At 36.6% G+C, this 26346-nt stretch overlaps 2 protein-coding genes across 3 annotated transcripts in view; one reads left to right on the plus strand and one right to left on the minus strand.

Annotated features, from left to right (window-relative positions):
* The window catches only part of gipc2 (GIPC PDZ domain containing family, member 2), a 15966-nt gene extending 7 nt beyond the window's left edge, over nt 1–15959 (plus strand). Inside the window, exons 1-6 of one of the 2 annotated variants that reach the window (XM_056264378.1) lie at nt 1–306; nt 10003–10188; nt 10695–10875; nt 11351–11475; nt 11592–11673; nt 15769–15959. The exon at nt 1–306 is cut by the window's left edge and continues 7 nt beyond it. In XM_056264378.1, coding sequence (XP_056120353.1) covers nt 238–306; nt 10003–10188; nt 10695–10875; nt 11351–11475; nt 11592–11673; nt 15769–15920 — 795 coding nt within the window. In that variant the 5' untranslated portion in view covers nt 1–237 and the 3' untranslated portion in view covers nt 15921–15959. Of the gene's footprint in view, nt 514–10002; nt 10189–10694; nt 10876–11350; nt 11476–11591; nt 11674–15768 lie in introns of both variants that reach the window. The other variant, XM_056264369.1, reaches the window with a different exon arrangement.
* A 2536-nt stretch (nt 15960–18495) lies between these two features.
* Nucleotides 18496–22936, minus strand: txndc12 (thioredoxin domain containing 12 (endoplasmic reticulum)). Its single transcript, XM_056264418.1, has 7 exons — nt 22775–22936; nt 22217–22277; nt 21995–22047; nt 21272–21345; nt 21044–21113; nt 20523–20606; nt 18496–18650 (listed from the first exon to the last, which is right to left on the minus strand). Exons 1-7 carry the CDS (start codon nt 22875–22877, stop codon nt 18571–18573), a joined length of 525 nt encoding a protein of 174 aa, XP_056120393.1. The 5' UTR covers nt 22878–22936; the 3' UTR covers nt 18496–18570.
* Between the last annotated feature and the right edge of the window lie 3410 nt (nt 22937–26346).

The following is a 26346-nucleotide window of genomic DNA, read 5'->3' on the forward strand; positions in this document are numbered from 1 at the left end:
CGTTCGGCCATAGAGCTGTCCATTGTGTCTGTCTGCGTCTCAGCGGCGAGAGAGTTTACAGTAGAGCCGCGTACAGTCTATTTCTGATCTAATACCTGTTATTTTTAAGCCCCTGGGTCGCTTTCGAAGACAGGAAACTAGCGCACCGAACTAAAAGGACCCATTCAACAGGTTGTTTTCCGTCTTTCAATGCTCTAGCCGTCCGGTTCCCCCTACGGATTTACAGGAGGAGCGAACATGCCGTTGGGACTCAGGAAAAAGAAAAACAAGTCGAGGGAAAGCTCGAACTTAGTGGAGAACGAGGAGGTGAGCGGGCACGCAGGTGTCGGGAAGTCCGCGGTGAACGGTGGCGGAGTCGGCGGACTCCCTCCTCCACCTGCCAGCCTCCGACCGAAACTCGTGTTTCACACGCAGCTCGCGCACGGGAGTCCCACGGGGAGGATCGAGGGCTTCACGAACGTCAAAGAGCTGTACAGCAAAATAGCTGAAGCGTTTAATTTAAGTCCGGATGAGGTAAATGTCAACTGTTAAATATCTAAGTGTGAACTTGAGTCAGTACGCAGGCAGGCAGTGAGTCAGGAATAAATTAGCAAATCAAAAACATGGTGTTTGCATAAGGTGCGTCTTTCTGAGTACAGGGAACTTAAAATCTCGAGGAGTCGTTTACTTTTCTTTTTTTTTTTACTCCTGAAAACACTCGTTGTAAAGAGACAATTTTACATCTTCAAATGAGTTGCCAAAATAAAAAATCTAGGCCTATATGGGTCAGTGACAGATAAGGATATTGGATATGATACAATTTTGATTCTTGGCTATTAAAAAATAAACTAGATTAAAACATTTGCTAAGTGCTTAGAAATGTCTTTCTTTTCCTAATTGTTAGTCCATTTGACCCGAACAGAACATTTTCATAAAAAGGTCTGGACTTAATGACCTTGAGGGTCTAAAGGGGTCCTCGCTGTTTTGTGGTGTAGCCTACTTGTTACATTAACAATTTCCTGCATGTTGGTTACACCATGCTGACTTTAATTTGGTGAACAAACTAATATTTAAAAACAAAATTCAAAAATGGTTCTTTATACTTTTAAAAAAAGTATTTTTATATTTCTCAGTTTCAGTGTTTGTGGTGTTCGTGCAACAAAGAATGTGTTTCAAAGTAATTTTTATTTATTTAATTCTTAATATATTTTTGAATGACTTGCAAAAAAAAAGAAAAGAAAAGATGAGCATTCTGTCATTGACCCATATACATGAATTTGAAAGCACCGCATAATTCTGTTGATCAATACAATAAATCTTCAAGATGAAATTCCAACTCTCATCGCAAAACTATTTTATGTTGTGTTGAATTAGTGGCTAATTTGATTTCATTTTTAAGTTTTTCATACAATCTGCTTATGCCCCACTGATGGTTAGGTTTAGGAGTGACATCATGCTTGCTTTTTTCCCCAAAAATCATACATTTGCAGGCTAATCACTTCATACAAATTTATATGGTAAAACCAGCACGATTTCTCAAGATAAAGTTGGAAATTCTTCATTTTTCTAAAAGTGTGAATGAATTTTGTTGACCAGATTCTTGAATTTGGTGTTTTGGACCTTAAAAGGTTCTTGAATTTAGAATTTGATTAAAAATAATTCTTGATGGAGCATTCTAGATGCTTCAGTTCAGTGTATTTGTTTCTGGGAGCATAGATACTTTCTAAATCGCTAATGTTCTTTGTTGAAGACAATAAGGCTCTCCTATGGCATCAAGTGTTAAAAAAACGTTTTGGTTGCAATTGAAACGTTTATTTTTGTGAGTGTGAGTGAATAGTATTGTCTGGCCTCTCCCTCTCATATAGCAGTTGGTCCTCATTTGAGAAAGTGTCCTACTTCTTCCTGTACTAAAAACACTTAAGGACCAGTAACCAGTCAGACCAGTAACCGGACTGTTTGGACAGATCTGTCGGTGTGTGGTGTTTTAAATGATTTAAAGGTCAGCCAACAGATTGGTTTGATTATGATAGTATTCTGAAAATAAATCGCATGATGGCCTGGTGAAGTTTATCCGTTTTGGATACCTCAATCCAACACCGTTCCTTTATGAATCTACCACTGATTATTTGCGTGTTCAAATGGTGGGTCCTGAAATTGGTATAGGAACATTGCAGGTCCTCAGAGGAAGTCCCTCACATCCTGTTATAGTGGTTACAACCCTAACAAATGATGATAAATCGCCCCGGCCTCCCCGGGGATGGAGGCTGTGCGGAGTTGTGCATACAGTATTACTCTCTTGCATGCGTTGCCTATTAATTCCTATCTATACCAGGATATACGGATGCATTTTGTAGCGAACCATAATTGGCTACTATTTGGGATTTGAGCAGTAATTTGAAAGCTGTCATATAATGGATTGTTTGTCGTACTGCCAATATCACAGCAACTTTCACCATGTCGACTTTGGGAAAATGAAGCATACCTGGTTAAAAGAGCTTAGGTTCAGCTTGCTCTCTGTTTAACGCGTTTACGACATTCATTACCTTCCCATGCAAAATTAATGCGACAAAGAGACTCCTTTTGTCAAGTGACTGGCAGGTTCAAGCCAGATTTCAGCTATCGTATGGTTTAACGCAGGTAAAAATGAAGACGTAAAGATTTATCTGTCATTTATTTTTTGCAGAACTTCACCGGTCAAAGTCTGTTTATTACCACGACACATGCTGGACTACGTGACTTCACTAAAGTGTGCTTTCATGGAGCTGAAATGTCATTTGTTTAGCATTTGCATGCAGGTGCTGATGTCTGGACGTTGTGTTGTCTGCTCGACAGCTTTCTATGTTTTTTGCAGGGTCAGTCATTTGGTAGATTGTTTGATTTAGCTGGCCTAATCTGAATATTTGCTCGAAGCCCTTCAAACTGCACCATGTTTTGATTAGTTAATTTGACTTTCTTTTTCTCGCACCAGTTTTTGTTCTGATAACAGCGAGCCAGTGAAGTGCGATCGGAAGCAGTCTCCTCATTGAGGTCCTTATTAATACTAAAACTGAACTGGAAAGCTCCCTTCTTTCGGAGTGGAAAGTATGTTTGTATTGCTAATGGAATTATAATGGACGCCCAAATAAAAGCCCCATGCATTTTCCATTAAAGGGATAGTTCACTTTGAAATTAATTTTTGATATGTTTTAGCTTACCTCAAGGGCATCCAAGATGTAGGTGTCTTTGTTTCCGCTGTAGTTTCAATTTTGATATTTTAAGGTCAAACCGTTCTTGTCTGTCAGTCATATAATGCAGGTCTATGGTCACCACCTCAAAGAGCATGCACAAAGAAGTCCAAATTAAACATGATTTAATGACTCAATGATTCTCATGATTCAATGTACACATTGATGGCCTAAGACACGAAACGAGCGGTTTGTGTGAGAAAACGACCATTTATATCGTTTTTACCTCTTGTAAACACAGCCACGTCCAAGTGATCTGAGGCCGCTGGCGCTTCGGTCTTTTCCGGAAAGCACCGGAAGTGATCTCTCGCGCATGTACGTCACTCATTGTTTACACAGAGCAGAGATTGTAGGTAAGACGGCTAATTAAAAGAGTACTAATTTGCGCTTATCCGGGATGTTTAAACCGTCGTAAAAAAAAAAAAATAATAATAAAACAATTGTATGAGTGACGTAGACGCGCGAGAGATCACTTCCGGCGCTTGCCGGAAAAGACCGAAGCGCCCGCGCCCTCAGATCACTTGGACGTGGCTATGTTTACAAGAGGTAAAAACGATATAAATACTGTTCGTTTTCTCACACAAACCGCTCGTTTCGTGTCTTAGGCCATCAATGTGTACTTACATTTACGAGTCATTAAATCATGTTTAATTTGGACTTCTCTGTGCATGCTCTTTGAGGTGGTGACCATAGACCTGCATTATATGACTGACAGACAAGAACGGTTTGACCTTAAAATATCAAAATTGTAATTACTGTGGAAACAAAGACACCTACATCTTGGATGCCCTTGAGGTAAGCTAAAACACACCAAAAATTAATTTCAAAGTGAACTATCCCTTTAAGACTGAAGAAAGCAGAGCTGAAAATGTTGACATTTTTTAAAAAATTCAAATGAGTAGATGCACATGCTTTCTTTTTTTTTAAAGCTGGATAGACAGCAGCATTGTTTATTAGTATCGGTATTATCTGATGTGGCAGGAACACACAGTTTATCTCAGTGTGACATCGGCAATTCGGCATATACGATTATTTAGTGAGATTATTTACAACCTAGATTTCTGTAATGTTTCATAGACCGTATCATCCATTGTAGATACAAGACACTGCATTCACAACCTGACTAAACACTAAATTCCAGTCAGGTCAGTGTTTATCTGGTTGAATTATGCACTGACAATGTATGCAATTCCATATTGTTGTGTTCATTAAGGAGTATTTTGTAAAGCGCAGCAAGAACATCTAAAAACATCTAAAACCAAGGAGAAGTAAAACATTTTATATTTTGCATATAAATGCCTATTTTTATGTATTTTAAAGGCATTAACAAAATGTTTTGTTGCACTTAAAGTTGCAGGTATAGACTATACTTATTAAAATGTATTTTTTTTATCCTGCGAAAATGGGCCAAAAATATTTCATGACTCATCCTGCACTACACAAATTTTTGTCCAATCAGATCTTACAATGAGAATTTCCCACCCTCTAACACCACCAGCCACTTAGTAGAATTATGGTTCAACTAAAGCATATTATTGGCCATTTTAAAAAAAAATTAAAAGGAAGTCCTTTGGATATGTCAGAATTCCTTTGTCAATATGTCAGCAATGGGGATAATAATATGTCATGGGGTTGTTAAGAATTCGTATTACCATATTTCAAAAAACGGTATTTATACCTATATTAGCTGCTGCACTGCTGATTTTAATAAAATTGTGTCCTGACACGATTACTGTATTAGATTGTGTCATCATTGAGATTGACAATTACAGTAACAAAGTATTTGTACATTTTTGTACACAAGTATCTGTGCTTTATCTTTTTATATTTATTGAGGCTATTTTTATTTTGGAAAACTTTGACTTCACTACATTCCAAAGCATAAAATCATACTTTGCTCCACTTCAGTTGTTGACTGGAGAACCGCTGAAATTGGATCAGTACAGTTCACAAATGAATTATTCATTGGTATTTTTAAATAACAGGGACCTATACATCTATATACACACATATATAAAACATACTAGCACTATATAATTTGAAACCGCTACAGAACAGTGGAAGACTAGCTCTGATTGAATCACTGAATCGAACTGGAGAACCACTGTGTAAGACTGGAAAAACTGGAAGAACTGGTTGAGGAACGACCACTCTGGAAATTACCATTTGAACTCACAATTTGAGACAAAAGTGTCACCTAACCTACATTTCTTTCCCTCATCCCCCACTCCTTCTCTCCCATGCGGAGATCACCAAAAACTCACCCACGAATCTAAATGGTTTAATGTGAAAGATTAGCATCGAGTTTTGTTCATGTTTGGTATCATTTGAAATGTCTCAGTGCGACTGGTACAAATGTCTCATTTCCAAATAAGTAAAACAAAAGGAAATAAAGTTCTTAAGAGTTAAGCATTAAACCCTCCTGTTCAAAAGGTGTAACCTCTGAATGCAAATTACCATTGTTAGCACATGTTTCCATGTGAAAGAAGTTTCTGTCTATATAAAGAAATCCAAATATTTAGTTTCTTTAGTGTGAAGAACATTCTGAAAAATCTTACGAACCCTTTTCCACTATAAAGAACCTTTTGTGGAAAATGGAAAGGTTCCATGAATGCTAAAGGTTCTTCGTGGAACCATCAATGCCAATAAAGGACCTTCATTTTTTGGGTGTATTTTGCCCCATGTCGTCTGTTTTTATATTGTCACTTACCACACATTTAGTTTTTCTTCATTTTTTTAAATGCTATATGGTATATTATTATTTTTTGTTTGCATAGTTGAATTATCAGTAGCCTAATTAAAATTGACATTTTAGCTTGTTGAAGTTTAATAATCTGATAATTTTGATAATCAATTACTTTTATAGTTTTGCTCAAGTAAACTTGAAATGGATTCATATTTTGTTAGGGTAAAGTAAAGTACCTGACTTGCACCACAAAGCTTAAAAGTAAAAGATGTGTATAACAGTAGTGAGAATAAAAAAAAAAAAAAGTCTAAATCTTTGAGGATGTTTATTGACACCCTACAAAGCATATCATATTATGTTGCAAATCTTGTCGTCCACACTGTGAACCGAGGCTGATCCTGCAGCACTCGGGGTCATTATAAAAGGAATATGATTATCAGTGTTGAAACACGTCCTTCAAGTATGTTCTTGCTGTTGTCATCTGAATGGAATGTGAGTCGCGCCTTTATTGAAACCCGTTTAGATGGTTATGTTGTAACTTCAGACGTCAGTCCGTGTATTTTGAATGATACATTTTAACATATCCTTTTACTTTATGAAATACAGGGGAAAATATGCAGAAACATGCCATTTAATGAGCCAGTTCTCCCAAAAATTATATTAATGTCTTTCCAAACCTGTATGACTTCTTTGAAACACAAAAGATGATGTATATTTTTTTAATCAATACAATGAAAGTAAACAAAGTCCAGTGTTGTTTTGGACCCCATTGACTTTCATTATATGAACAAAAATATCTGAAACATTGTAAGTTTCAGAAAGAAAGTCATAGATTTTTGGATGGACTGGAGGGTGAGTAAATGATGACAGAATTTAAAGTCCCCCTGTGGTGAAAATCAAGTTTTTAATGTTGTTTATGTCTGTGTGGTGTTTTTAATATGCTTTAAAACAAACCATGTTCAATAAGTCATTGCTGAGGATTTTGTCCTTAAAACTGCAGTGAACAAAAGATTGCTGGTGTTTCTGACGTCACAAACTACCTTGTAACCAATCACGTCAACGTGCGGGCGGGCTTTAGCATATCATTGACAGCGAACTTGCAGGCGAGTCTCAAAAGAAGCCAGGTTATCCCGGTATTCTTCTGTTGATATGAAAAATCGGGTATATTTGTATATTACGATGTTATGATGAACTATATGCCTTTCTCCACTGACGTTCTGAGTTGTTCAAAGCGTTTCTGATGATTGTTAGAAGGCAGCTGCCTGTTCCCGTTCTCTGAAATGGCGAACGGGAACATGGTTTGAGTAACATTAGCAACACATTATTTAGCTGTTTAATAACGTAGTCAAGCAAAAGGCTAATCATATAAACAATGACCGTTATGTGTCCGATGTTGTAAGGAGCGATACCATTGTGCAGCGTTTACATTAGTAAGTTGGCCGAGTGGATCTTTGAGTTGGCGTGAGTGTGTGGAGGCGGGGATAATTTGCATATTCATGAATCAACGTATACTGAATGAAGCAAGGGTGTAGTTGCATTCAAGCTATTTAAAAGTTTTACACAGGAAAAAAAGATTTTTGAGATGAGATTTAAGGGATACAGTTTACTTTAAATTGAACTATCCCTTAACAGTTGGCATGTTTGGTTTGTTGTTAATGTAAAAGTATGTTAAAAACAGTTGACCCAAGTTCACTCTCATTCGTAGGGTAAACACAGTGAAGTTTTGAAAGCTGCTAAATCCTTCCTTTACCCCACCAATGTTAATGGTTACCTATGGAAAAAATGTCGATGAGTCTCATTTTGCTGTTGTGAATGGATTTACACAGTGATATCTAAGCTGGCTGGTTAGTCAGTCGTTGTAATGAATGATTTGATGATTCTCTTCACTTCATCAACAAACATGTTGGTGTGGTGTGAAACCTGGCTGCTTCAGCATTTTGACCTGTTAAACTGTGCTAAAAGCGTATACATCACGTTTGTTCTGTTTTTGTTCCGTTATTAATGCTGGCTGAATCTTTAGGGTCTGCTCATTCATTCATTAGATCAGATTGCCCTGCCAAGGCCCCCAAAATAGCACTCTGTTACCAAAGAAACGGTCCTCGCTCTCCACTTTATTTCCACAAAGTGTTGTAGTAGATTACTATAATCCTGTATATTGGCTAACAAAGTTGTTTTGATCAGCTCAGTTGATTTCCTGCCTGTTTCAAGAATGTGCTTCTGAAAGGTCGGCCTGTTGCAATCCTGCCTGTGGGTGTGACTCGTATCGAAGGTGAAACATTTGCCAGTTGAAGGAGGTTTTTCTCATATGATGTGGGCGGGTACGTCAGAGCGTAGATCCGCCGTGTCTCTAAAAAACGTGCGATGTGTAAGAGGAAGCATGATGTCAGTCGCAGCCTTGGTAACGCAGTGTAGGTGTCCGTGAATCGGCCCACAGATCCGCCTCCAGCCTGCCAGGACGAAGCAAAGCTGGTCGTCTAGTAGCCAACAGCCGTCTCCTCCTCCCCCTCCTGTCCCTGCGAAAGCTCCCCCTTAATCCCGGGCCTTTTGATAGGCTCTGGTAACCAGGGCAACAGTCTTGAATGAGTGTCAGCTGATGTGTGTCCAAAGTGCCCGCTGTGGCACAAAAGGGGGAGAAAACAAGTCGTCTTTGTTGGAGCGTCTCTGCACCGCCAAAGGTCGCTGTAAAGAGCTGACACGGACTGTTCGTTTGCCTTACGTTAAATTGCGTCCAAAGGTTGTCCTTCGCTTACAAGCATGAGATCATGTTTACTATCAAGTCATCATGAAGCAAGTGAAATGCTTTAGTCTTTTCTTGACTTGTTATACAATACTGTGTTTAGTTGTCATCAAGTGTTCATTGGCCCGGCCCATCAGCCGTCAAACCTTAAATCTGGTGTCTCAGGTTGCCAGGTCTCATGTTTCCCCACTGGTGCCAGACACTGAAAGACATGATGCCAGATTTTTAGATGATTGACTCCAGGGTGACCCCATCTGTCAGTGTGGACATTGGTTATGGGGTGTTATGGGATTGGTGCTTTTTGCTTTTATGTATTATTGCATATACGCTAAAGTATTTTTTGATTATATTGGACATAAACTAGCTTTATAAGACACTCATTAGCATAAGTCACTTTTATTGCATTGGGTTTTTTTTATAGGGATAAAAATAGAGGTACAAAATTCTGTTTTGAATGTTGTGAAACATGTTAAGTGATTATAACTGGTAGTTGGAAAAATGTACACATTAACCAGAATGTCCTAAAGGAAGATATACAAGTACATGATTCCATGTAATTGTATCATAATTTGGAAACAGTCTGAAAAGATCTTTATGGGATCCTAAGAATCCAATTAAAATCAAACAGGATCTTGTTGGATTAACTGAAACAGGATTTTTTTTTATTATTTGTATTTGAGTCTTGTCTCCTAGATGTCTCTATCTTTGTCAGAACCCACTAATGAAAAACTCTTTTGTAACTGGACAGTTAAAGGAAATAATTATGGAGCTGTAGAAGTTTTTTTTTTCATTCATTTTGATGTCATACTGGGGAATTGCATTGGTAGTCGTGTTTTTCCTTTTGGCCACTATGTGTTCTTAAAATAATATATTTGTTGATTTGTTGACTTTGCATTGGCTTGCAAAAGTTTTGCATTTGCTCTTAAATATTTTCGCAAGCACATACAAAAGTGATAGATATAAATATAATGGGAGGGAAAAATATACAGTATGCAATGCTTTGGGGAGTGAACGCAAACGTTTTTTGTTTTTTTTTGAGCGAATGCAAAGTTTCTCTGGGGAACTCAAATGTTTTGAATGGAAACGCAAAGGCATTTAGATGTCATTTTTCCTCACATCAAATCTGCAGAGCTTTGTTTAAGACTGCAGTGAAGATTCACATTTCTGTTTTATCTTCTAAAATGTTTAGTGTATTTGGTGACGTGTACAAAATTTTAATATAACAAATGAAGAATTTATATTTCTGACTGTGCGATTAGCTACTAAATTAAAGTTAGTAAAATTGCATAAATCCTTATTGTTCTCTCTGGATGTTTTATTTTTTTAAAGTGCTGTGTCACTATAGTTGAAACTCTCCTCTACATGTATTACAACAGATCCTATTTTGCACACTCAACACCCACAAAATTGATATGGAAAAGCTGCTGGGAGGGCAGATAGGACTGGAGGACTTCATCTTCGCTCACATAAAAGGGATCAAAAAGGAGGTGGAGGTGCACAAAACTGAGGATGCACTTGGGCTCACCATCACAGACAATGGAGCTGGATACGCCTTCATAAAGGTAGACTCTCAATGATGCTTCTCTCTAGAACAGGCTGTTATTATGGGATGCCGGCCCTTTAGGAGGTAGTTTTCTGAGCGTAGCGCACATACTGTGGCTTGCCCGTAGTACTAGCACTTCCCATGTACAGCCAATGATTTGCATGTTTTTGAAAGTAAACAAATGTAGTGCCTGAAGAGAATTTTGTTGTAATATAAAAATGTTATTTACCCTTTTGTCCGGTGTTGCTTTTGTTTGGCCATGCTTTGATTGAGAGACCTTAATAATATAATTATAAGTTAGAATGACTTTGAAAGATCACATGCTGTAGTTGTAGCTCTGAACGCTGGGTTTTTATCTTTAAAGAAAAGTGTCAGTTGTTGTTCCAGACCCATTTTTTGAATTGTTTATACATAATTAAGCCTATGGTTAAAGTTAAAGTAGACCTAAATGTATTTGCTCAATTGCTACTTTTAACATGTTAACATTCTTAAATCTGAAGCATGTGTGTGTTTTCCGTTTGGCAGCGTATCAAAGAGGCCAGTGTGGTGGATGGGGTGAAGGTGATCTGTGTGGGAGATCATATCGAAAGCATTAACGGAAAGAACATAGTGGGGATGCGGCACTATGAGGTGGCGCGAATGCTGAAGGAGCTGCCGAAAGATCAGTCCTTCACCCTCAAACTGATGGAGCCCATGAAAGCCTTCGGTTTGTCATTCATGCTTCTTGTTAAAGTACTATTTTTTTGTATATTCTTAATTTTTAATCTTGTACGTGAGACTGATGTATGGAAGAAAACATAGAGTGCAGCAGTAGGTTTCTGGAGTAAATATCCCATTCATTTTCTCCATAGAGAATTTTATTTTTAACAAAATATAAACCAATGAGCTCTAAGTGATGGTATTTGCTTCTCAAGAAGCCACAAGTCAATGATTTCAAATTGATTTTAAAAGAAAAAATGTTTAATTGCTGAATTCCCAAATGAGGAACTACACTACCCACAATCCCCTAGAGAGATCCACCAATGAGAGAAGCCGTGGCAATGGAAACTGCCGCAAAAGAGCTCGGCAGCGAACGCTCACTCCCACGAGGCATTGCGATTTCTCCTGACTTCTTCATGTGATCTATTGAATGTATAAATGTAGATTTAATGTTAAAAAAATAATGTTCTTTCACTTGGCAGAGATGCTTGAACCAAGGTCAAGAGGAGGCGGAGGCGGAGGCAAATCCTCAGGAGAGGGCAAGATCGGCACTGGCAGAGAAACGCTCAGGTTGCGCTCAAAGGGTCCTGCAACCGTCGAGGAGATGGTAACTGTGTTTTACCAGTGTTGCCATAGCTTGTAATAGTATTAGCACTGATAATCGAGCTGTAACATTCACTTAAAGTTGAGAGTATATCTAATGCCTTTTCTATTACTCTACAGCCCAATGAGTTTGAAGAGAAGGCAGTGAAGAAAGTGGATGATCTTCTTGAGAGTTACATGGGCATTCGAGACACTGAATTAGGTAAGACTTCTGTAGTGTGCATCACCTATTTTTACAAGACCGTATAAAGGTTTAAGTTTGACTTAAAAGTGTATTTTAACTAAATACACTACTGTTTGAAAGTTCGGGATCTGTTAGATTTATGTTTTTGAAATAAATCTCTAACGCTCACTAACGCTGCATTTATTTGATCAAAAATACAGTAAAAAACTGTAAGAATGTGAATATGATTACAATTGTACTTTTTTTTTCTTTTTCAAATGTAATTTATTCCTTCAATTTTCAGTGTCACATGATTAATTAGAAATCATTCGATATACTGATTTGGTGCTCAAGAAACATTTCTTAACCCTCTGGGGTCCTTCGGCCCAAATGGACCCGAAGCATTTAAATAATTTTTAAAATAAAATCATAGCTTTATCCGAATGGTCCGAAATTTGGTGACTTTGTTGGTGCTTGGTATATGAACACCCAAAAAAATTGGGGACAGGATTTGAATAGTCTAAGTGGTTGTAAAAAAAATTGTCACACTCAGGACCTTCGGGTCCAAATGGACCCGCATGGGAAATGAATGGGAAATTGGCAAAAATGTGAAAATACAGAGTTTTTTTGTGCGTACAATCTACAAATCAGCCACGATCCAGAAAAAAAGCACACAACAGTGAAGGGGTGAATCTATAAAACATCAAGAGTGCAAAACAGACACATCCACACACACACACACACACTTTTATACACATACACTAATAAATTCAGATTACATATGGGTTTTGAATTTTTAAAATGCTCAGTTTGTCCACCAGATGGCATCCATCTCATTTCAAAACTTGCTTTCATGAGGCCTAGGCTTGACTCTAAAATGAAATACAGCTTTAAAAAAATAAAAAAATATATTTTTTAAATTTCTATTATATTCAATGGGGAAAAAATGGGTCATAATTATTGCATTAATATTAATTATAAATTATTTTTATTTTTGAAATTATCTCAAAACACCAAAAAAGAAAAGAAAAAATATTATAAAAAACAAGTAAAAAAAATATATATATATATGATTTTTTTTAATAAATATTAATCCCACCCTTCCGGCCCATTTGGACCCGAAGGTCCTGAGTGTGACTCTGAAATGAAGGACCCCAGAGGGTTAATATCAGTGTTGAAAACAGCTGTGCTGCTTAATATTTTTGTGGAAATTGTGATGCATTTTTTTTTCTGGGTTTTTTGATGCAACTGAAAGTTTAAAATAACAGACTTTATTTGAAATATAGTAGTCTTTTGTAACATTATAAATGCCCTTTGCTACTTTTGTTTAGTTATTATTATTTTTTTGTATGCTGAATATGCTTTTATTTAACCAGGTTTAAAAAAAAAAAAATCTCTTTTACAAGAGTGAACTGGCCAAGAGGGCAGCAACAAATAGCATACATATACACGTTCACAACATCAACCGAGTCAATACAATCAAGGATCACAGGAAAAGTTAATAAAATGACCTTAAACTCATTCAGTGATGGAAGCAAGATTATAGTAGCCTATACACTCACTGGCCACTTATTAGGTACTCCTGTTCAACTGCTCATTAACACAAACATCTAATCAGCCTAATATCTAACCATTATAGTAACTCAATGCATTAAGGCATGTAAACATGAGCTAGGTTTGAAATCACCCCTCATTCTTATTCCCTACATTACTCGAGGGAGTGAATGAAATCTTAATTAGACAATTTAATAATCAATTAAAAAGGAATGTGTACCTGTATGATATCATGGCGCAGCCACATTGGACCAGTTGGATGATTAATCTGCTGGTGCCATCTTCTGGTGAGACGCGGGAATTCATTTGGCACACGAATCTCACAGTGCATTATGGGTATTCTCTAGCCATTGAGTGTACATCAGTTGTACACTCGTTATTGTGTTGCCATATTTAAGGGCAAAGGGGGCGATATCAGACACAGACATGGTCAAGATGATCGGTTGAAGTTCAAACTGAGCATCAGAATGGGGAAGAAAGGTGATTTAAGTGACTGAACGTGGCATGGTTGTTGGTGTCGAACGGGCTGGTCTGAGTATTTCAGAAACTGCTGATCTACTGGGATTTTCAGGCTGCTGGTGTAATGGTGTGGAGGATATTTTCTCGGCACACTTTGGGCCAGTTAGTACCAATTGATCATTGTTTAAATGAGCAGCCGACCTGAGTATTGTTGCTGACCATCTCCATCCCTTTATGAGTGTTCCCATCATCTGACGGTTACTTCCAGCAGGATAAACACACTATGTCACAAAGCTCAAATCATGTCAAACTGGTTTCTTGAACATGACAGTGAGTCACTAAACTCAAATGGCCTCCACATTCACCAGATCTCAATCCAGTAGAGCAGCTCTGAGATGTGAAGGAACGGGAGATTCACATTATAGATGTGCAGTCGATGAATCTGCAGCAACTGTGTGACGCTTTCATGACAATATGAGCCAAAATCTCTGAGGAATGTTTCCAGCATCTTGTTGAATCTGTGTCACAAAGAATTAAGGCAGTTCTGAAGGCAAAAGTGGGTCCAATCCGATACTAGCAAAGTGTACCTAATGAAGTGGCCAGTGAGTGTGTGTTTGTATTGGATAAGCTGAGAGACAAATAGGATGGAGTGAAACCACAGATAGGCTTATAAATAAAACAGTACCAGTTAAAACTTCTCTGCGTGTACTGAGATGGTATCTTGGCCTTATCATTTAACATGAACTGATGTTTTTGATAGCTACAATAAAACATAAAGCACTGTTAAAAAAATAGTTTTTTTAGATAGTGTACTGGAGCATTCATTAAAAGCAGATCTGCATAGTCCAATAGTTGTAAAAAGTTTCCAGATGCCAAGCTGAAAAGAAAATAAAGTTCTGTTTCTAAAATAAAACCCACATTTAAGCCTAAGTTCATAAATTAATTTATCAGTATGCAGCTTAAAAGATCATTGACTATCAAATAAAATACCCAAGTACTTATAACTGGCAACACATTACTTCTTTTTTTTTTCCCTGGGAGGATTTAATATCAGGAAGATTAATGGGTAGAGCTTTGGAGTTTTCAAATAAATTAATTTAGTTTATCTGTATTTAAAACCAGTTTAAGTTAACACAGACAAGACTGTACAATATCAAACGCTGATTGCAAGTATTGAAGAGCTAGTGAAGCTGATGATGCACAACAATTAATGTCAGTATCATCTGCATAAAGATGATGCATAGCATTAGGAATGTTATCACAAATATTACTTGTATACAAGGAAAATAAAATGGGTCCTAGAACTGACACCTGAGGTACTCCTTCAGATACCATCCTTTAAAAGCACACACTGAGTTCGTACTGAAAGGTAATTGGCAAACCATTGTATAGCATATTCTGAGAGACCAACAATGGAACGTTTTAAGGATGCATGATCAACTGTGTCAAAATCTGTAAGCTTTGTTTACAATCCAAGGCATTAATAATGTCATTTTAATAGCAGCAGAAATGGTGCTATACTGAAAAGGAGAAAGACGATTATTTATTTCCAGGAATTTTTTTTATTGTTTCTTCTCTAGAAGTATTTGTTTCTTTAAAAAAAATATAAAAATCAATACATTTGAACCCATATCCACGTGAACCCATAACATTTGAATTAACTTTTTTTTGTGTAAAAATGGACAATTGTTAAATTGTATGTGTATGTAATGTATGTGTATTTATGAATATATATGATAAATGTTAACATTATACACACACACACACACACACACATATATATATATATAGTGTGTGTGTGTGTCCTTAGATTTAAAGACAGTGCTAAATGAAAATTAATAATACTTAATACTTGAATACTTAAAGTAACCATATACCATATTCAGTGCATATTTGGGACAGCAACATAGATAATAAATTTAATTTACTTTTGTATATCAAATAATTGTGGTACTGTGTTGTGTAACCACACAATGTCCAGTCTAATATCTGCTTGCCGAAACAAGACGGCTGACCTTTGCAATGTAATTTGTAAACATTGGTTCGTTGCATTAACAAATGTTCTGAGTATTGAGTATTGCAAAACGGGATGACTTAATCTTCCTTCTCACTTCTGCACAGCGGCCACGATGGTGGAGGTGGGCAGAGACAAGAAGAACCCTGACGAGTTCGCCATGGCTCTGGACCAGGCTCTCGGTGACTTTGCCTTCCCGGATGAGTTTGTGTTTGACGTCTGGGGAGCCATCGGTGACGCCAAACAGGGACGGTTTTAAACGCTGCTACATGCACACACCACCATACACTGAAAAACTGCACAGGATCCCCTTGATTTCAGCTGTTTATAGCTAGCATGCATGCAGAACATTTGACTTTATGTGACAGATTTTGTTTTACAAATAAAAACTAAAAAATAATAGTAAATATCACCACTGTATTTTTCATCACATAATACAATCTCAAGCCTTTAAAAAAAATCTCCAACAGCATTTAGTCACCAAGTTTTGACCTATTTCTGTGGGTGTATATGATATTTTACACAAGCAAAGGGAAAGGGTGATGTTTGAAACTTGTTTTGCATAGAGAGAATTTTGTATAGAATAATGGATATACATCAGTTGTCTTTTTAGAGCTATTTTAGACTTTTTAATTTATTTAATAAAGCGATAAAACGTTTGATTTTGGAAAAAAATTGCAGCATCAATAGCTGATTCAGAATTCAGGATATACACATGAACATAAAAACGTCATATTAACCATTAAAACGGTGCCATACACTTAATTTAAGAAATTCCACAATCACAAATGTTGATTTTGTTGTTTTGAGTATATTGTAAAATACAATCCATAAGGGATCACTTTGTATGATAGACGTATGTTTATTTTTGTGTGCCTTCACTGTTGTGTTGTCAATTTAATTTTGTATGAACAATTTCTATTGCGCTCAAATCACAAGATTTGTCTTTGCCTGATTTTTTTTCACATTACTTTGTGAATTTGATCATTCGCTGTTGATGAAATAATAAACTGTTGCCTATCTAGTTCTCGTATATTATTTTAACATAGCATATGGTTTTTTAACATATGGAAGATTGTTGTTTGTCATTCAAGCCACAACGTGTCTTTTAATTCTAATTTAAAGCACTGCATTGGGCTCAAAGTGTTGTGTGTTTGCTCTTACTGTAGTAGAGAAGTGGAACAGAGGGAATATCTGGATGAAGACTGCCCTCTGCTGTATCGAAAAGTTATTTGTTTTTTTAAATAACTCTTTCAGACGTAACCGCTCGGTAATGTGGAAATGATATATGAACATAATAACGGTAGAAAAAAAACCCGTTAAACTGGGTTCTATATAGAATACAAAGGTTCTTGATTCCGTTTTAGAGAACACTGTCAAAAACGTTCTATATAAGGAGAAATATCTAGAATGATTGCATAATACTTTCATGTTACACTGGTTTACTTTTTTTTTTTTTCCTAGTGATAAAGTCTATTTATGAGTCCATTCAATTTAATCAAAATAAACAAATTAATCAAAACAAAATTGATTAAAACTAATTGCGTAAAATGATCCCATGATGAGAACCCTTAAAAGTGTCTTAACCTTTTCTTCCAAGAGTGTTCCAATAAGACAATTTCAAAGGAAAATTCCTCCAAAGGTTTGGAAACCTTAAATCATCAAAAACAAAATCATACTTTTTGGTCTTTTTGTGTTTACACCACCTGTCAAAAGTTTGGGGTTAGCATTTATTTGTATCTGAAATCTTTTGTTACATTATAAAGGTCTTTACTGTCAATTTAGATCAATTGAATGCATCCCTGCTGAATCAAATAAAAAATAAATAAACTGAGCCCAAAATTTGAATGGTATGTAGAGATCAGACTTATGTATTATAATTGTATTATTTTTTTAAACTGTTGTTGTCAACATTTGCGTAAACATAATTTCTATTGTGCTCGAAATACAGCTGACACATCATTTTTTAATTTGTTTTTATAAAATCCAAAAACACCAAGGAGAATGGCCTGAGAGCAAATATTTCCATAAAGTACCTTTGGGAAACTAGTCAAACATCAGTCACTCCACTCTCTATATAAGCTAGCACTGAAATAACTACATTACAATATTTTATATCAACTTTATTTGAAGCCTCATTTTACATATTGGTAAAAAATACAGTATGGCGAAGAAAGACAATTCCCTCAATCCCAAAAACAAACAAACAAAAAAATTCCCAGTTTACATTGCAGTCCTTAAATCACAAGTATTGTCAATAGTAAAAATCTCTTTTTAAACCAAAGGCAACTCCATATATTGAGGACTAAAACTTTTCTAATACACATTTCTAATAGCCTTAACATAATAGATCTGTCACGCTCATGAAAACAAATCATATGTTAGATTTAGGTGGGTACAGTTTTGGGGATTGTAAGGCCCTTCATATATGCGACTGGGTAACTGGATTTAGTTTCACCGCAGCTTGCAAGATATGGCTTGGAAGCACAAGAATCGCCTGTGTTAAATGTTTCTTAGTCGGACAAAATGTGGAGTGCCTTGAGAATGAAGTCGCTTTCGACATGAATAATCAAAAAAGGACACGCAAGCTTTGAATTTGAAAGAAAACAAAAACTTTTTTTAGCACCCTTTATGTGACATGGACAGTAATTATGCTTTGGTTCTCAACGTAATAAACCACAAAGTAATCAACCGCAAGCTGCGATATCTGGAAATGTAATCAGTAGATGCGTTCTGAATTCCTTCATTTTTGAAGCTTCTTGTGCTATATAGCAGGTCAAATGAAATCCCAGGAGGAGTTGAGGTTGGAGATGAACAGATGTATAGATGGATGGATGGATCGATCTAGTGTGACCAGCGGAGAGATATAGTGTTCCGGTTGAGATCTTTCCATGCCACTTCTTCTGCTCTCAGAGTTCGTCACCAACGTGAGAGTTCCTGAAGGCATCTCCAGTCAGCTTCTCTTGAGCTTCCTTCATGCTAGCCACAACTGCACATAATGGAAGAGACGTCAAGTCAAGTCATCATCATTTATATAGCGCTTTTAACAATGGAGATTGTTTCAAAGCAGCTTTACAGAGATAAACATACAATTTACGGTAACAGAGATTGTGTTGGCTTTATAGCGATTTTTGAATAATGTTATTTCCGGCTAAAGTTAGTTTTGATTGATTCATCTCCAGCAAAATTATCATTTGTTATTACATTAGGGCCCACTATGACGACGGCGTTCTCTCTAAACAGACTTTAAACGCGAACCTGTGACCTGATGGCGTTCACATGCGCATTAAGAATTGATTCTATAGTTATATTAGTTTGAATATATGTGCGCAGGTTTGTAATTTTCCTACAAACCATGCCTAAACAAACTACTTGTCTTGCCTATACACGTCAGGTCAAGGAACATTTCGTCACATTGCACTTAAAGGGATACTCCACTTTTTTTGGAAATAGGCTCATTTTACAACTCTCCCAGAGTTAAACTGTTGAGTTTTACCGTTTTTGAATCCATTCAGCCGATCTCCGGTTCTGGCGGTACCACTTTTAGCATAGCTTAGCATACATCATTGGAGTGGACAAGACCATTAGCATTTCTAAAAAAAAAATGACCAAAGAGTTTCGATATTTTTCCTATTTAAAATGATAATGTAATGATATGACGCAGCACCTGAAAATAGTTCCGTTGTGTTGACGGAAGGTGGCCTATTTTCAGGCGCTGCGTCATATCATTACGCCTGCTGCTCTCATGGTACGGCAGTAAAGTTTCTTGATTATTACGCAGGAATGAGAGTATAGTTCCTAGCCATATCAGCCTAGAAAATCGCAACTTTACATTTTCCGTCGGTCTTAGTGCACGATGTAACTACAGAAGAGTCAAGTTTTAAATAGGAAAAATATCGAAACTCTTTGGTCATTTTTTTTTTAGAAATGCTAATGGTCTTGTCCACTTCAATGATGTATGCTAAGCTATGCTAAAAGTGGTACCGCCAGAACCGGAGATCGGCTGAATGGATTCAAAAACGGTAAAACTCAACAGTTTAACTCTGGGGGAGTTGTAAAATGAGCCTATTTCCAAAAAAAGTGGAGTATCCCTTTAAGTCTCATTTGGATTTCAAATGTTATCTTCAGAATGTACTGCACACACTGTCAATCCTGTTTTGCTTTGCTATTCGAAATGCACGGTACACTATACGAAGCAAAGTGAACGAAAACTAAAATTCAGGCAAAGCTTAAAGGGTGATGTTAAAGGGTTAGTTCACCCAAAAATGAAAATTCTGTCAGTAATTACTCACCCTCATGTTGTTCCAACCCCGTAAGACTTTCGTTCATCTTCCGAACACAAATTAAGATATTTTTTATTAAATCTGAGAGCTGGATCACTCCTCCATAGGCTTCTTAAGGGATCGAAGCTGGCCGGCCCAAAAGTTATGAAAGACATCGTTAAAATAGTCCGAGTGACTACAGTGGCTCAATCTTAAGTTTATCAAGCGACGAGCATACTTTTTGCGCGCAAAAAAAACAAACAAAAATAACGACTTTATTCAACTATTCATTTCCTTCTCTGTACGGCCGTGATATTCCCTTAAGAAGCCTATGGAGGAGTGATCCAGCTCTCAGATTTAATCAAAAATATCTTAATTTGTGTTCCGAAGATGAACGAAAGTCTTACGGGGTTGGAACAACATGAGGGTGAGTAATTACTGACAGTATTTTCATTTTTGGGTGAACTAACCCTTTAAGTCAATACAGTGAGTGCATTATTTATGGTATTACCAATTCAGGCTCATTGGGGAAACAAAAAATATATATATTTAGTTGTTTCCTGCATATTCCGCAACACTTTCAAAGTAAAATGTCTTACCTTGATCTGCATTGCTGTAGAAGTACTTGTAGTTTGGGTTTCCATTCTTGTTTGTGATCTCCGAGTGGACTTTACCAGTGGGATCTAACAAAGAGCAAAAGACATTTTTTTTCTCCATCTATGTTGTGACAGTCGCCTTGGCCATTTACTGACACCTAGTGCCGTGGATGTAGCATCACACGAGTAAACTGTTTTGTTACTTATGATATTGTAGGCTTAATTTGTTCTGCTACTGTGCAATAATGTGAGGGTCACTGAGATAAAGGTAGTCATATTTGGCTGGTTATGTGATGATAACATTTCACCACCCATTAAGACACTGACTCCTCCCTCCCTCCATGTAAAATGAAATAAAACTGCTTTTATTAGGCCACTAATATAGCCTTCATCAAGATAACTGATGAGATATCTGTAGGAATAAACCTTTTTAATGATAAAGGAAAGGAATCCACCTTTAAGCAATGGTTGGTGTTCTGAACTAGAGCATTTGCTTAGCCGATTTGTTTATGTATATAACCTACCCAGGAAAAGTATTCTGGGAATGTAACCACCATCTGGGCTGAAGGCCTCATCTTTAGGCTCCTCTTCATCCTGTAGCCACATGGGACATGCAATGAGAAGATTAATAAATGCTGTAGAAGTGCAGTTCATTATGAGTTCATTTAACTAAAGTAGTTAACTAATGAAACCTTATTGTAAAGTGTTACCATATAAATAATAATAAATGAATACAGGAAAATAATACTCGCCTCCAAGTTAATCATGACAAAGTTGTGGGCCAACTCAGAGATGTCCTTCGATTCAGCAAACTTGGGCTTTAGTGCTAAAGTAATTTTTTACAACATAATGATTTATGTATACACTTCAAGGTAACAGAATAAGCCGTACATACACTACTGTTCAAAAGTTTTAGGTCAGTAAGATTTTTTTTAAATATATTAATAGTTTTATTCAGCAAGAATGCATTACATTGACCAAAAGTAACAGAAAAAAAAATCTATTTCAACTAAATGCTGTTCTTTCTATTAATCAGAGACAGAGACTGCTGAAAATATATATTTTTTTTTTACATTTTCTACAAAAATATTAAGCAGCACAACTGTTTTCAACATTGACAATAATATGAAATGTTTCTTGAGCATCAAATCATCATATTAGAATGATTTCTGAAGGATCATGTGACACTGACGACTGGAGTGATGACGCTGAAAATTCAGCTTTGCATCACATGAATAAACTAGTCTAAAATATATTCAAATAGGAAAAGAGATATTTTAAAATCTAATATTTTACCTTACTGTGAATTATTTTTTATATTGTACACATTACTTTTTATATTGTTTTTGTTTTCTTCTCAAAAACATTAAACAAAAATATTACTGACCCCAACCTTTTGAATATTATTTTGAAATACTTTAGTATTTCCATTCTTATGACAAATATTCTGACCGAAGACTCAAGCAGCCACATACCTTTACAGGCGCCACACCAAGTCTTGTGAACAATGACCATCAGAGGGAGTCCACTGGACAGAACAAGGTCAGAATTATGTTCGAAAATCACAGATACAGTAGGCTTTATAGGATTACTAATGACCTGATTATATTTCTGAAAGTCTGGTACAGGCCTACATTTCATAGAAATATTTAAACCACAACGTTACAGAGATGAAAGGGTATTACAGTCATATATACCTTGCTTCAGCCTCCTTCTTCCCATCTTCAAGGCTCCTCCAGTGAATATGGTCCCCAAATCCTTTAATAAACACAAACAAATGCATATGTAACATGATACATCCGGTTGAGAAGAACCAGTGTACCTGGAACAAGCCAGGACTATAACATCAGAACAAAGAGATCTGACACAAAACACCTGTGATCAGAGATCCCATCAAATTATTTCATCCAATTCCCAAATGCAATGACTGTTCTCTGACTTCGAGGTTCAGCATTCATAACTCTAAATTCATCTGATCATTTATGATCACTTATGGATTGCAAAATCCCACCAACTCAGGTTAAAGATGAGCTCACATCTGAATAAAACACACTGATTCTACTAAATACGGAGATAGATATACTGTAACAACAGATAGTCACCCTTACTAAGATAGTAGTAAGTGAGTTTTATCTCGGTCAGTCGAGGCATTAGATCCGCGTTCCGGGTCAGAAGCCGGTGGTCTGACGCTAGCACGGCTAGCTTTGATAGGGATTGTTCTAGATCGATTGTCTAAATTCTTTGACATTTTTTACCTCGTCCATTGTCATCAGCTAAGACCTCCCCGAAATGTGATGCAATAAAAACCAGTATAAATGAAAGCAGCGTAATGTTGAGTAAAGACGACGGCATTTTCATTCCGATGGTTGTTAGCCTTGAGCTGCCTGGATGTGACGGAGAGAACCCGGCCGCTAGGTCCTAAATCCTGCCCGAGAAACTCTAAATGGAACAGAGTTACCATATTCTTCTGGGACCCTGACCCAGAATAGACATGTGTCCACGCACTGACCACTGTAGTGGACATTATATTTTAGTGAATTTCTCTCTAACACCATACATGTCAGTCTGGATGTCCTGTAAGGAGCACACTCAGGGCTTTTCAGAGATATGAGGTTGGAGGTTTCACCATGAAACCAACTTCTCCTTGGTCTTTAAAATTGACATTAATTTAGTGATCAAATGTAGCACTCTTATGGAAATGTGATAATACTAATTATCATTTAAATTGGACTACTTTTCAAATTGTAAATCAACGTCTCAGGAAAACGTTATGGGATTTTTAATCAGGATGACTTTCTGTTACAGAACAGGGCATCAATTTCACACATGTCCACTGTAGTGGACACCAGGACTTAAATCATTATCAAGCATTTTGGGAAACACAACAAGTAAATAGGGAAATAAATTATACATCAATATTTCTATTAGATATTACCTATTATTAAAATGTTGCCAATTATTACTCCCCTTATTACATTTGATTTTTCATTACATGTTGCCCTACATTAATAAGCGAATTAGATACAGTGTAGATATAGCCTACCATTGTATTGAATGGGAATATTCATTTAAGTTTTTGCATATAAACATATAAGTATTTTGCATATTGCACAAAGTAAAATGGTGCATCAATTCATTCTGTTATATCTTACATAGTTGAGAATCATCTTTAAAAAAAAAATTGGTTAAAAATATACAGAAACCCAAAAATTGATTGGTGAATGAAAAAAAAAATCATTTTTCAAAAATGTTTTTACCATTTATGCTTTAAACAATGTGATAACATGAAAAAATACTGAATTCAAAAAACTTTTTCTCAGGAGGATATGTCAAGAATGATTTCCCTGTTATTCAGAAATTAAAATTTAATTAAAAAGGCATAGCCAATGATGTGCTTGAATGTCCTTCAAAACTCTCTTTCCCACTGTCACCCTCACACGAAAGACAACTCTGGTTGTGCTCCAGAAATTGCTCTAATAACCTAATTTCTCTTCTCTAAAATGACCTAGAATCTCTTCTCAAAGGCAATTTTTTTGGTAGCATCAACAATATGATTGCAGTTATTTATTTGAAGTGTTTATTGTAGTATAGGTTGCATTATGTATAAATAACAAAATGATTTCTTCTTTTCAGAAAATGAAAACAGCAATATTTTACAGAAAGGGCAAAAGGAAGAGTGCAGAATTAGCTCTTCCATGTGATGAGAGTGAGGTTGAGTTAGCCTTCAGTGACTGTGAACATGTGAGGGAGAATCTTCAGAGTCAGAGGCAGAAGTAACAGGTATGATATAGTAAAGAATAGTGTGTGTTAATGTGTAAGTGCATGCCTATATGTGTATGTGGCAGATTTTGATGGAATTAAGATTGGATGTTTAAATTATATAAATCAATTATAAAATAGCAATTTCTAAAAGAAAAGTGCATTTGAAAGAAAATCATAATTTTATTGAAAAACTACTTTTTTGACAATTTTCCATTGTGGTACAGCGTTGCCATATGGCAAGGTTTCCCTAAGTACAAGTGTAGGGACGCTTGTACTTAGGGAAACCTTAAAAAGTAAGTAAAAACACACATAAACTATATATTGTCCAATCGTGTGTTTATTGTCTTCACGTTTCATCAATCAAAACATTTCTGCTTTTTATTCAGCTGCTGCTACAGCAAAGGAATCGCTGGATGATTTCCTGGAACATCATAAGTTATTACTTCTACGAATCTGTTTTGGACTTTCTGTGAGAGAGTGCACTCCGGCTTCGAGTACGAATGAAGAGCTCCATAACGTTCAGATCGCATCGTTTTGCATAAGATTAAAGCAACAGCTCACGCATAGACTATCGTGTCTCTTTGAATTTAAATCTAGATTTATTCACATTGGCCTTTATGTGAAAACAGTTGACCGAAAAAAGTGTAGGGGACATGTCCCATCCCATGGAGTTTACCCTGGGTATCACCAGCCGGATCTCCTTGTCGAGTCCGATCCAAAACCCCTCAATGAGCGTGATGCCATTGCAGACGGTGCCGATAAACTCCTCCACATGCTCCTCTGGTCCTTCCTCCTTGGAAAATACAAATCATGACCCCCATGGGACTGTTAAACCTCCCCATCCGAGGTATGTTGATGTACGCAATCTCTATAATAACTTGTTTGGGGTCTGGTATTCTGTAACCTTTAGGTCCAGATGATGAAGAAAAAGGTTCCAATGCAAAAGTATTTATTAAATAAAACAAACTCAAGTAATCCAACGGTAAGAAACAGGCAATGTACAGCACGTGACAACGACAATACCGGACCACTGAAGTGAGCACAAAAAAGGGAACTTAAATAGGTACACAGTGATGATCAGACAATGACAAACAGCTGTGATGATTAATAAGTGTCCATGACAACTAAAGACTGGCGGGAAACTAGGAACAAAGAAAATACAGGAAACAGCTGGCAACTGACGAAAACTAAAAGTCCATGAAGGTGAAACTAAACATATACAGTTTGTAAAAAAGTATATGTTCTACAGTCGTAATCGAAATTATTCAACCCCCATTGCAAATCAGGTTTATTGGCAAAATGTACAGACTTTTCAGCTTTTTGCAATGAACAAATCAAACAAAATAATTGAAAAAGCTCAACAAAACAAATGCTTCAAGTGGTTTCCCCAAATTCAACTGAAAATGCAATTTGTAATGACTTCTGCCGTCTCAAAATTATTCAACCCCCTCAGATTCAACCCCCTTCAGATAAAACATCAGCTTTATTTGTGTGTACAGTATGACACTCTCAACCTTCTATATATTAGTATTTACTTCAACTTGTGGAAAAGCTTGCGATGAACTTTGATTCATCGTGTGGTTTTCTCTACCCTCTTTGTTATTATGGAGGTTGTCAGTATATGTTAAAAGCACTTATTGCACGGCTCTGTGGAATACTTAATTCTATTTGGTCAATCGTGCCATCCAGCGGTAAATCAATAACAACCGGTAAAAACACAAGCTCATCCGGGATACTGTCACTGAAGTCTGCGCTTTACACATGCTAGGAATGTTTTTTTCTTGTGGAAGTTTTCCAATTGGTGAGATAAAAAAATATTAAAACTCAAATCAATGTTTTGTGTACAGTTATTTAATTATGTCACCCGGTATCACGGACTCGCTCTCTTGTTTCATACAAACGCAGCTGCTGCCATTTTGCGACGATTGTCTTGTATGCTGTAATGCTATACAGCCGCTCTGGAGTAAACCGCGATGTCATTGTCCAGCTCAGTTCAGTTCTTGTGTAATAGTGTCAATACAGGCAGATCAATGTTATTGTTGACTATTAAATTGAATGTTACATT

The sequence above is a fragment of the Rhinichthys klamathensis genome, unplaced genomic scaffold (genome assembly GCF_029890125.1).
Source record: "Rhinichthys klamathensis goyatoka isolate OS25496 unplaced genomic scaffold, OSU_Roscu_1.1 h1tg000011l_1, whole genome shotgun sequence".
NCBI lineage: Eukaryota > Metazoa > Chordata > Actinopteri > Cypriniformes > Leuciscidae > Rhinichthys > Rhinichthys klamathensis.